Here is a 13067-nt window from a genome sequence, read left to right as displayed (position 1 = left end):
GGCAGAAAGATGTGATTAGAGAGAGGCAGACAGCCATCATCCAGAGACACAGAGAGCAGTGAGTGTGTTTGAAACACCTGAATTCCCCAGAAGGCAGCTCTGCTCACTGTTCAGATGTTACTCGAGTTCCAATGGAAATATTCACCATTTGCCTTATACTATGACCTTCCAAATCCCGTCATGTATAGCATGTACAAGGGCTCAGCTTAATGAACTGCCTCAGATGAATTCAACTTAACAGAGCTCAACTCTGAGGGATGCAACTCAAGACTGTTTGAAAAGTCTTGTTTAACAGAGATCATGGTTTTCACTTGACTGTTGTCACACTAACGCATACTGAGCACAATCAGACTCCATCCTACCTTCTTATAGGTAGGAAGCCCAAGCTCTGGTCACCCACAATTCTTACTAGGCTAGCAGACATTGGGTGTCACCACCAGTTGTCAGCTGCACTCCTTCTCAAATGTTGCAGCTGTAGCACAGATGGCTAAATGGGAAATAGGAACATAAACCTCTGCTAATTTTGGTGTCTGTCCTATTCTACCAACTCTTTTGTGGGAGCTATATCCCTCACAAGGCAATGAAAGCAGACAACTGAGGTGCAGTCTCAGCAATGCTCCTCACACTCTAAGTGCCTTGTCCTTGGCTATTCAAGAAACTCAGGGCACAAACAAACTCAATTCTGGTCTTTGAGTCTCTGCATCTTGACTATTTTTCCCACATCTATGTTCAGAGACTGAAGCCCAGCTTAGCAGATCAGAATTTCCAAACGCGAATTCACTGCCTTCTAAATTCTCAACGCAAACTCCAATTTTAAGCTGCTTGAACCTGCAAGATGTGAAACTAAAGTGTCTTCCATCAGGAAATACAAGGTGAGCCCCTGTGTGAAACCTCACTGACTCATCAAGTGCTGGACTGGGAACACAGACCTTCCAAGTACAGAATGAGATCCCAAAATAGAGATCAAGGTTATGAAGAGGCCATGTAGAAGGCATGAAATTAATTCAGGATTCATGTTATCCATTAACAGCAACCTGCAGCCTTGAATTTATCACCTTCCACATGGGATCCCACCACAGCTCCTATGAGCTGATGAATGGACACTCCAAAGAGATAGACAGCAGCACTTATCCCAGTACACAACTAGGGGAACAGAAAAGCCTAAAAAGACTAGAGTGACTTGCCAACAATCACACAGCATAATCAGTTGCAGAGCTTAGGGTACAGCTAGGGTAGAAACGAGGTCTCTTGACACGCAGACCTATCCTACAGCCAAGAAAACATCCTGTCTCTGCAAAATAAGCAAACTTTTTCCAGAGAGTTCTGTTTCCAAATGCAGTGCTTCTAGTCTAGTCTGTTTAAACAGAAGGGCTAAAGTCATCTACTATTCACCCTAAGCCAAACAGGCAACACAAAAGCCGATCATGCTGTCTCCATATCAAAAGAAATGAACATAGGCTACAAGCGCCACATGAAAGAGTTAACAGGATTTCACTTCATGAGGGGTTCATTCAGGGGTCAAACATTTTCTGAAAACTTGTTATTGCACTGATATTACATAATTCTAGTGGGTAGCCAAGACATAATTTTGCAGATGCGGAAATGAGAACAGTCCAAGCAAACCAGATAGGTTTCCTTTTCCATCCTACATCTGTGCCATGAAAGGGACCTTTTCTTCATAGGGAAATTATGCATAGCAGCAAGAACCCAAGTTCTGGAAAGGTACCTGCAGAGCCATCAAATCCAGAGATGAATGCCCGTCTGCAATCACAGGGTGCAATGTACTCACTCTGGAAACAAAAGAGGCAGCAATTATTTATAGCAGCAGAAAAAAAAATTCAGCTGATGACAAATACTTTGATAATGTTTTTTCCTAAAGGATGTTGCAGAGAAATAAATGAGTTTAAAAAGCTGAACTCTACTTCACTGGAATATTTAATCATCTGTGATTATACTGCATTTATGTCCAACTGCCTTTTTTTGTTTTTTTTTTTTTTTTTTTTTAAAAAGGTTGCAGCACTTTTCTCCCACAGACTTCTGTAAATACTGAAGTGTTTCAGAGCTTGCAGATGTTTATTTCACATTCAGCCTCCCATTTGGGCAACAAACAAACACTGCTTTTGAAGCTGCAACGTGAAAGGAAGAGAAACCAGAAGCACTCCTTGATCTTGGAGACCAGGGTAATCAGCATATCAAATCTGTAAAATTCACTGTCTCCACTGAAGTCACCTCAACAGAATTTATGAGAATTCCTCTCTGACTTTCCTACAACAATGACGTTAAAAGAGTGCTACCAAGGTGGCAAAACTATAAAACCTTTAAGCCCTTAGGACCTTTCATAATTAGATACTGATCCTTTCACTTCTTCCTTGCCTGCTCAAATTGAGACTACACCAGAAATCACCAGATTATTTTTCAGTTGGTGAGAGAGAATCAAGGACTGCTAGTCCTTCCTCATCCCAATTCCCTCACAGCCTGTGTTTGTGGACACTTCCGTTTGCAGCGTTAATGTGCACAGATATCCTATATCCACAGAGGCTGTCAAAATGAAAAGAATAACAACTACACCTTGAAATGGTCCCCACATCTTTTTTAATGGGATCCATTCCCACAGGATCAGAGGCCAGGACAGCTGAGCAGGCCTGTTAATTAATTCAGCAAATCAATTTAATCTAGACTGGCAGCACTGCTGTTCAAGCTGCAAAACCCCTGGAGCAGAGTACCTTACAAATGGTCTCAAACCAATGTCTGTCCCTGTGCATGTTCAGCTGTGCTGCAGCAGGAGAGACATTTTGGAGGCTGAGCTGAGAAATCATCTCAGTTCTCAGATTGCTTTAGTTCCTACTCTGATGGATACTGCACTTCTTTCTCTGGCCATGGCTGTTTTTAAAATTGCCTGCTCATTAGAAAATACTCCTTTTAAATCTGTTACTCTTCACAAAGAAGGAAGACGGTTTAAAAGCACAGAAGTGAATGAGAAGCAAAAATTGTGGTAGCTATCAGTCACCTGGGATCAACAGCTACCTTTTGCCCTAGAAGAGGCATGTCTCTCCCATCCCAGAGGAAGCCCTAAGCAGCAGCCACCAACCCTTCCCCACTAACCTGCTGATACTGTGCCTTGGCACAGCAAAACCCATGGCCCAAAATAGGACTTGGCAGAGTGGGGTTTTGCTCTTTGCTGCCAGGGAAGATGCCCAGGATCAGCTCCCAACAAATCTTCTAATTTATCCAGTCACTAATGAAAATTGACAGAAACAGGACAGGTGTCAAGAGCAGTCTAGTTCCCCATGGCTCTTCCTGTCCAGCCCTGCAAACCCTGCAGGGCCATAGCATCGACTCAGCACCCACAGGGGGAATAGGGATCAAGATATCCACCTTGGAAAGGGATGACCGCCCCTTGCACACCTCCTTCTGACAGGATGAACCCATCGCAGTCCACCACAGCACTGCCATCACCACTCACCCTCTTTTAAAGGGCAGCTGAGGCATCAGCTGCTAGACGAGAACAAAGTTATTCCAGGAACAAAATCCAAACACCAATTTCCCACGGGTGCTTATCTCAGAGCGGCAGGACAGCATGCGAAGGCCCAGCAAGGCTAGACTTGAGAATTATTTCCTACTTCAGCATTTCCTACTGATTTTCAGCCTGCTGACCACTAAAATTCCCCTTCCCCTACACTGCATCAGACACCCAGGTCACAATTGGGGAACCACCTCACAGGGTCCGATGCCTAAAAGACGCTGGAAATTGCTGTAAATCATATCATAAAGTACGTCTGAAATCATACCAGCAACTTCTCTTCCCTTTCTCTTGATCTACCCAGCAGAGAGTCTGCAGGCTGGTTTGCTTATGCAGATAAACAATTTCACATTCATAGGAAGAATTAAGGCTGAGCAAGCTGCATTAACAACACAAAATAGTGAGATATGATGCACTGCCATTATAAAAAGTGTGTTGTTTTTATTTTTTAATCTACAAAGAGGGAGAAAAAAAATCTACCAGTCTTATATCCGGTAAAAGCTTACCTGAACTACTAAGAACCTTGATCTGGTGGGAAATATCTCACACTGCCCCATTCACAGACAAGGGATTGTTTTAAGAGTTTACAATGAGTCAGTGAGGCCTAGGAGGAATCTGGAGGGAAGACAGTTTATTCATCCATCAGTCTGAATTCTTGCACACCCCTCCTGCCCTGTCCACCTGTTCTGTTCCATAACAGCAGCTCCAACTGTGTGAAGATAAGTCCATATTTTGCATGGGCTAAAGTTACAAGGGGAACACCTGTGGGCGCCACACAAAGCACAGGCTACAGCACAATCAGAATGAGGTATTTCCCCAAGGCCGCAGCCCTGACAGCCTTTAACAGGTCCTCCCCAAGCCTTTTGTGGCTGCTCTCCATCACATCCATCAGTCTGGGACATGCAGTCAAAACTGGAGGGCTCCATCACAGAAACTCTTGAGCAAAGCCAGGAAGAGCCTGAATAGATCAGCAGTGCTTCTCACAGGAGTTTGTATGGTTGGGCCATTAACATGCCACAGCTCAATATGTTCTGGGCATTCTAGTGTCAACCAAGAGCAGCACTGAAAAGAGCAGCTCACCGCCCTTAGAGCTACGACACTGATGCCCTACCATCAAAGAACAAACACTGCTGCGTACTTGACGGAGGTCAGTATTTGCTGCCAAAAAGCTAACTGCATCAGTAAGATCTGGAACAGGTCATTGCAACCTGTGCAAAAGTCATCATCTCTGTTGCTTTATAACTCTACTGATTCCGCAGCTCAGAACAAGCGTGTGTCAGAGCAGCCAATTATGAGCAGAAGATAGCACCTCTGCCAACCCAAATATGGGGCCCAGAGCTGAGCAAGTGTTTCCTGGATGTGGAAGATCAGCCACATTTGATCAAATTTATTTTTGCTATTGAGTCAAGGCCTGAGGAGCTGGAGCCAAGCCCAGTAAAGCTGTGACTGGCTCAAAACCCAACCTCCAACCCAAATATCATTCCCTCCCATCAAGAGGAAAGCTCCTCCAATCTATGAACGCCCCCACATGAGCAAACGTCAGATTAAATGGGAACCGGGTGACACTACATAAAAATGGATCCTGCGTTCACCACTGCAATACCCCAAATGCTTAGACAGGTCTTTTTAACTGAATCATAACAGAATTAGGTGCCTCATTCCCAAGAACCCAGTACTTCATGTTCCTCTCATAACTCCAGCTACAGGATCGACCTCAACATCCACAGAGGTAAGCAGGACTCTTTGCATAGATTTCAGCTCGCTTTTGAGTGGGACTGGTCTTCTTGCCCACCAGGCTTTGGACCACCTAGATTCCCAAGGGAGCAGTTTCTTCCAACTGCTTCATGACTTCATCAGCATCAAAAGTTCCAAAAATAAAAAATAAAAAAACAGAAGTAGCAAACATTCAGGGCTAGCTAAAGGGGCCACAAATCCAGGCTATTAACAGTCTTGGATAAGCCAGAGTTAGAGCAGACCGTGTGTGTCAGACTCTGCAAGTCTTTTCAGCTCCTTACACCATTAAACATGGAAAGCAAGAGATATGATTGGTGGGAAGCCTCCTCATAGTATTAAAAAACTAAGCCTTTAGACTCTGGCAGGAAAAATAATATTAAAAACATCAGAGAGCTCAGAGCTCAAATATCCAAGATACCCTCTATTCCCAGGGACGTTACAAAAAAGTTAGTCAGCAAGTTGCAACATAGCATCAGTACAATCCAGGGGTTTCTTTGCAAATAAAAAGGGAATAAAGTTTTCCCTAGTCTAAATCCTCTGTCAATACCGCAGGGGGAAAAGCTGTTTGTTGTATGAGTTCTCTGACATGGAGAACAGCTGAGAGGCAAGAACAGCAGTAAATAGCTTGGCTATGGGGAAGAAATGGCTCAAGCCATCAAAAGCTTTGTATCATCAAACCATGGCTCTGAGTCATGGAAGAAAGAGCTGCCTAAGAGCAAAACTTAACTCCAGATTTCTTATTTGCATGCAGGGAAGAAATTTTCTTGGAACATGGGGAAGTTGAAAACCTCAGCTCATTATAATTTACCTGCAATCAGTAAGCCTGTTCTGGGATCCACCGGTTTACAATGTCTAAAATTACACTAATTCCCAAACCTCGCAGACAAAACCCTGCACTGACTGGTCAGGAGATGCCAGAATCAGCAGCTTTTAGTAATCATTCCCATTTAGATGTATTTGCTCTGCAGAGAAACCTGACCAACTTGCCTGGCAGGAAATAGCAACACAGGGCTCTCTGCTTTACTGCACTCTGTCAAGGAAAAAGAGAGCAACAGAAAAACCCAGGAGTCCTGAGGGTCACATTCTTCAACTCACATGACAGCATTTAATGTCTAGTGAAATGAAACCAGAATTATATATGGACAGAGGCAGCTTGAGGCAGGAATGCAGCAGACAATAGCAGCTGCAAAAAAATGCCTCCCCTCTACCTGCCCGAGTTTGGATCTCTGTAAGAGGAGACACAATGCTGCACTTTTGGTCTCAGGCACAAGCAAGTCTGGACCCAGTTCACCCCAGTGCCAAGCCAAGCCAAGGGCAGAGTCCAGTTCAGTTGCATTTAGTCCTGCACACCCTGGAGTAAAGGCCAGCTTTGGGTGTGAGCCAGGAAAGCTTCAAATCTTGTTTCCTGAAAATGGCTGAGGAGCAAAAAAGTTGCTCTAGCCTTGCCAGTTCCTGAGTCTCCCAATGGAGCAATGGAAAAGTGAAAATTGCATATGAACAGACAGGGGAGGTAAAAGGCAGTTCAGTAAATTAAAGTTAATATCATGGACTGCAACAATCTTAATGTTAAAAGCAGTATGCAACAAAATTACCACCATGAGCCTAGCCTGTCCTCCTCTTGGATGCACAGAACTAAACGGTGCAGAGCAACATTTGAAAGAGAAAAGTCTCTGAGGCCTGCTCTTCCCCTTCCCCTCCAAAGGCTCCTCCATATGGGGTTCCAGAGCTTTAGCATGAAGAAGCAAATTCCAATCAGAGCTAAACATAGCCATGATCTGGCAACGGGAAAGCGCCTTAGCCAATCCTGTGTCACCTGAGTTAAGAGTATGTGCTGATCGGGAGGTACTAATGGAGAAATTAAAACCCAGTAATGCTTTTTCCTCCTCCGGTAAATCTATCTTCTCTAACAGCCAAGACAGGGACAGTAATTGCTCTGGCAATTGCTCTTGCTCCCCTGGAGACAATCTGAGGAGAGGCTGCTGGTGGAACATCCACCTTGATTTCTCACAAGTACATAAAAATCTCAATCCCCTACATGGATTCTAGAAACTTTTTCCAATATGGTGTTTCTCAGAGTTTACCCTGATGTTTATGCTAGGATCATTAAAACACATGAGCAAAGGATGAAATTAGTTATTCCTGCCTTGTATTTCACTGTGAAGTATAGCACAATTATTCTCAAAATCCATCCATACCTGGTGGGCATCTCCTGAGGGCACTATGTAGGCCTGGACAGGCTCCTGGACGTATTTGGGACTCTTCATCGCCTGTCGCAGTTGCTTCAGCAGCTCTGTCGTAATTTTCGGACTCATCTTAGTACCTGCAATTCAAGCAAAGCACAAAACCTCAGAGCTTCCCCAGCCCTCCTGGGCCACTCACACACACAAGCTGCAGGCTGTCACCTCTGGAAACTTGCTTTGAGGACAACTCTGCCAGCATCACCTCTCTCAGCACAGAATTTTTGCCATCCTTGTCGCTTGACATTTATGTTCCTTGAGATCAGTCTGAGGCCAGAAGCTTGGTCTACTCTGTAAAGAAACTTCACCCCCCCCCCCCCCCGGTGAAGGAGTGACATGTACAGTAATGCGCACCAGCCTAACACACATGCCACCCCTTCAGGTATATGGACAGCACCAAGAAGCAGAGCACCTCAAATATTCCCCACAGCTTGAGGAACCCTATGGCAGCCAAAAAGGGTGTTCGCACATGGTGTTGAAGGTCTCAAATACAAGTCGCCACAGATCAGAAGCAACCACATAAGTTAAGCACACAGGAAACAATTTTCAGTCTTTTTACTTCAGAGGCAGATATACTGGGGCCTATATGCAGCAGGAACATAGACTGCTGTTTTTGTCATACATTTCAGGTACTCAGAAATGGAGTGGTTAAGCATTAGGGGGGGGAGGGAGTGTTTTATTTTTTTTCCAAAAAAAATGGAGCTTTCTCTACAATCCAAAGTTTCATACTGCACTGGCGATTAGATTAACTTGGACAAAAGAAATCTGCTCCCCAGGGTGTATATGAGGTCACTGGGCACATTTACCTCTGGGCTGCATGTTATTTCATACAGCAAGAAAACAATTGTACAGGAGGAACAGTCCATTGGGCCCTCTCAGGTCACTGCCAAAAGGGAGGCACCCAGGCCCTTCTTGAGAGACCTCTGGCAGCTACTTTGCAGATCTCAGTTGGGATAAGATGAGCAGAAGGGCACAGGGTGGATTAAAGATGGCAGATCAGAGGGGAAAACAAGGGCATAGACTAATCATACTCTTTTGCTGTGGTTTTGTTATGGACATATACTTGGTTTTGCAATGAACATCAATCTCTCAATTCACCACCCAGTGACTGTCAATATCTGGGGGCCCATAATGAGCTGCACACCTAGTGATACAAAAGGCCATGCTGCTGCCCTGATGCAAATGCAGGCTGCAGTTACAGGCACCAGCTCAGTCCAAAAGATGTTGAACTTGCAGCGGAAGCCTGGCCTGAAAGCTTATGAAACTCATGCAACTGAACTCCTTCAGAGGTGCTCTCCATCACTTCTTCACCCACCTCTCCAATTTGTGCCCAAGGTGGGATAATGCCTTTCCTAATCATCTTCTCACATTTTGAAGTATCCACTGGGATCTAACAATTTTCGTGTCATCACTTTCCAGGACAAGATGTGGAAGTTGTGTACAATATTTTATTCTGACCATTTCATTTCACAGTTCACTTACCAGCTATGTCCACAAACACTTTATAGATGAGAGAAACAAACAGCATACAGGTCTCAAACATTTTGAGCTTATCAATGCACTTACTCTATTTACACTCCAATAACAACAAGAAGCCACAAGCAAGTGTGGTCTTATGCCAAAAGACACAGTCCTGTACTGCAACATCTGCCATCTGAAAAGGAAGGCAGGAGGCTGCCTGCATTTCAGAGAGCCACAGGAAGATGATGTGATTTGATCAAGGTCAAACAGCAATGCTGTAACTGAATCAGGAACTGAACCAAGATTTGTTGCATTCAGGTATAAAAATCTCAGCCCAAGACCATCCTTCACACTTCTCATCACAGAAAATTTAGAGCTCACAGGGGTTACATGTGACAAACTGCCTGTCCACAGACACAAGCAAGAAGCAAACTAAACTCAGAAGGTACTACCTGCCTACATCCTCAAAGTGCTATCTTGACTTCAATGACTTCACTTACACCTTGGATTTACTTTCAGGACAAATTTCAGAGGTTTATACAGTTTTTGAATGCTACACTGAACTTAACTGTATTTTGATTGTTTTTGTTGGTCCTCTATAACAAACTAATCATTACATTGCTGCCAATTTATGTTCAGAGAGAAGAGGCAAAAAAGAATAACCACACAGACAGAGGAGAGCAAGCAACAACACAGTGATTAGCCAACAGAAAAGAATCCTTTTCATAAGCTCATAAAGGCACAGCTTCCTTTCTTGACCTGTGCTTTGTCTCCAGGAGCCCGAATGTTTCATTTAAACAGGCAATGAATAATAAAGCTTTGCCTTTTAATACAGCTACTTGCTGACAAGCCATGTTTTTCTTAGCAAGCAGAAGGGATTCTCTTTAAGAAGAAAGAAAAAAATGTATTAAAAAGCACTTGCTGTTGAAGGATTTGCTTGCAATATTAAAAAAACCACTAAAGTAGATTAGCAATAAAACCCATGTTAAGCGTGACTTCTATTTTAGGTATCTCCTACAGCATAAGAAATCACTTAAGTCTTCCCCAAACTTTGCAATACATTTGCCTTTAATTTCCACATAAAGAGGAGCTATTTCCTCCCAGCTCTTGAGCAGTCATTTGGTCTGGTCCCCCTGTAATTTTTAACAGGTGACCTTTCCTTGCTTGGCCATAATTATAAACCTTCATGAAGTTAAAACAGCTTCTCCATCATTATTAACTCACTTCAGTGGTTAAATCCAAGCAGAGATGAAATTAAGGTAGTGGATCTAGCAGTGCCATCCCCCACACTGGCCTGTTACCTGCCTCTGTAGCGTCTTCCCCTCGTCCGGGCTCCTCCTGCCTCTGCTCACACGGAACACCATCCAGCTCGCCCTTCGGCTTCGGAAAGCTCCACCGTGCCTGAGGAAGCAAAGGGCACAACTGAAGCGCACACCAGACTCTGCCCCCCACAAAACCTCCTCATCCCGCAGCGAAGAGCTGAGGCCGCCTTGCCCTGGCGCCTCGCCGGCGAGAGGAGACGCGCTGAGGGTGAACCTCGCCACAGCGGGGCACACCGCGGGCCGCCCGCGGCCCCACCTCCACTCGCGACCGCGCTCTGCCGAGGCCGCCGGTCCGGCTCGGCGCCGCCGCCCTGGGAGGGCCCCTCGGCTCACCGCCCAGGCGGGCCGGGGGGACGCGCTGCGGCCCGAGAGGCCCCCGCGCCCGCAGCCGCGCTGCCTCCCCCCGCCTCGGGCCGCCGGGGCCCGGCCCGCGCCGCAGCGGCCCCTCCGCCCCCCTTCGGCGGGGGAGGGCAGCAGCCACGCACTGCCTGGCGGCCGCGGCGCCCCGCAGGGCCGGGCCGGGCCCGCCGCCGCCGCCGCCGCCGCCGCCGCCGCTCACCTGCTGCCGCTGCCGCCGCCGCCGCCGTCCGCAGGCGCCGCGACGTCCGCGCCCACGTGGGCCGCCGCGGCCGCCCAGCCGGCCGCCGTGACGTCAGCGCGGCGTCACGGCGCAGCCGTTAGTCGCGCGGGGCGGGGCGGTTGCTGTGCGTTACGTTGCGCGAGCGCGCGCGCGGGCGGCTCGGGGTGTCGTGCCCGAGGCGGCCGTTAGCGCGGCGCCGGGGGGGCGGTGCGGGGCTCGGGGGCCTCCGAGAGGAAACGGGAGGGAGACGTAAACACCGTGTAAACACCCAGGAGGAGCCGGGGGTCCGCGGAAGCCCTCCCCAGCCTTTGGGCTCTCCCCAGTGCTTCCCTTGCCTTGTGTTGCAGCCTCGTCTTCTCCCGTGCCCTGGGCCGGGCGAGCCCTTAGTGCCCAGCCCTGAGGAGAGCAGCACTGCTGCCCAAGTGGTGGCTTCCGCCACCAGTCGGCTGTCTTGAAATGATCCTCCAGGGCAAGGCTGGTGAAGCTTTGCACACCTGTGAGTCACAGACCAGCATCCTCGTGGAGTGAGGAGCCACCAGGTGCGCAGAATGCATCCCAGAGAGCGGGGAGCCACAGGCAGGGTGTGGAATTGGGACCGCACGTGTCCTCTGCAGAGTGGGCCAGCCTGGTCCTTCTAGGGATTGCCAAAGCTGCCCTCCTCTGGGAGCCTCCCTCTCTCCTCATGCCTTCATCCAGCCTCTGCACACACTACCCACCTCACAGAGTTGTGAGGCAGCTACTTTGGGTGGGTATTTACCTGCTGAAGTGCCCTCGAGGGAAGAGGTGTAGCTTTCATTTATCCTGCTGCCAGTTTGCATCTCTGCTGCTTTTGGTGCTGTGATGGTAGCAGTTGGCTTTCTCCACACCATGTGCCTCTGTAATCCTTTGGGTGCACTTTACACTGCCTGCCCAGGCCAAACCCTCCTGTGCCTGGTAGCCCCCTGAGGCCTGTGCTGCTGGCGTGGTCCCTCAATCCTGCTCAGGGCAGCAGCAGCAGTGGCAGAGACTGGGGGGCACGTGGGGCCCGTTTGGCGCAGAAGAAGACCCTGTCACATTTTTCACATTTACTGTTGCTCCTGTGGGATTTCTCATCCAACACTGTTGTTGCCCAGATCTGTTTTACTGGTGACAGCCTGGGCCTTCTGAAGACAATCTGGAGGGAGCACGCTCCTGTTTTTTGGCTGATGTTTAAGAAAACCTCTGGTGAACCCAGGAAAAAACAGAGCATGTTAGAACGGGCAGGAAATGTCTATGTTTGAAGGCTGATGGATGCTTCCCCAAGGTGAAAAAGCAGAGCTCAGCGAATCACCTGGCACTGATTCAGAGCAATATCCTCAAAACCTCTGCTTTGGCTTCTGTTCACTATTTCTTTGATCTGCTTCACTCTAAATTAAAAAAAAAATACATCTTGAGGGGGATTGAAAGCAGCCTAGCAAATGTGGCTGGCTCCTCTCTCCCTTGCTTCACTACAACTCGGCTTGCATCAGTGGAGTTGCTCTTGTTTCAGATCCGTGTGAAGTGGAGGGAGAAGGAGGCCTGCTGTCTCCAGGGTTGGCAAAGCACCTCAGTAGTTGCTGGGGACTTGCACTAGCTCTCGCAGCAATGAACTGATGGCCTTTAGATATACACAGCTTTATTTCTGGTGTTGAGCACAGCTCCAAAAACATGCCAGCATCTCATTGTTTTGCTGAATGCCTCGAAAAAAAACTACCAGCTACTTTTCTAGCTTAATAACCATCAGTTTTCTGCTTGGGAGGGAGGAGGGTTGTATTCATAAAAATACCAAGTGCAACTATTGTAAAATCTGACAATTTTTCCATGCTTTCTTCCTAATGAAAATACTTTCCATCACTTTCTTCTGCCCCTGGCAATTTTTACTGGTGGTCTGTAAGTTAACTCTGTTGACAAAAATGGGAGGCTGTTACAGAAATGCTGAAATGAGACCGTAGCCACAAAGAGAGTCTACAACCAAGGCAAAAAGGCTGCTTTGCAGTTGCTTCCAGACTGGAGAGGGTTCGCTTGCAGCAGTCAGGGCTACCCCAAGAGCCCCCTGGGGCCCACGCCGTGACAGTGCTGCAGCCAACCTGTGCTACTCACACACAGCATTTTGTCACTACACCCAGTCCAGCCATGAATCTGCTGAGGGTGAAGAGGAGAGGAAGACGTGGCTCTCAGTGAGCACTGTGTTAGTTCAGGGCCTGCTGTGCATCCTG

At 47.4% G+C, this 13067-nt stretch overlaps 1 protein-coding gene across 3 annotated transcripts in view; it reads right to left on the bottom strand.

Moving 5' to 3' along the window:
• The window catches only part of XPNPEP1 (X-prolyl aminopeptidase 1), a 32039-nt gene extending 21158 nt beyond the window's left edge, over nucleotides 1-10881 (bottom strand). Inside the window, exons 1-4 of one of the 3 annotated variants that reach the window (XM_062579687.1) lie at nucleotides 10834-10881; nucleotides 10254-10353; nucleotides 7450-7574; nucleotides 1727-1790 (exon numbers count right to left, since the gene is read on the bottom strand). In XM_062579687.1, the coding sequence (XP_062435671.1) occupies nucleotides 1727-1790; nucleotides 7450-7566 (181 nt within the window). In that variant the 5' untranslated portion in view covers nucleotides 7567-7574; nucleotides 10254-10353; nucleotides 10834-10881. Of the gene's footprint in view, nucleotides 1-1726; nucleotides 1791-4026; nucleotides 4136-7449; nucleotides 7575-10253; nucleotides 10354-10833 lie in introns of those variants that run through there. The other 2 variants (XM_062579684.1, XM_062579685.1) reach the window with 2 other exon arrangements.
• Between the last annotated feature and the right edge of the window lie 2186 nt (nucleotides 10882-13067).

This window comes from Rhea pennata, chromosome 7, assembly GCF_028389875.1.
Source record: "Rhea pennata isolate bPtePen1 chromosome 7, bPtePen1.pri, whole genome shotgun sequence".
Lineage (NCBI taxonomy): Eukaryota > Metazoa > Chordata > Aves > Rheiformes > Rheidae > Rhea > Rhea pennata.
This window is presented reverse-complemented; position numbering and strand designations above follow the sequence as displayed.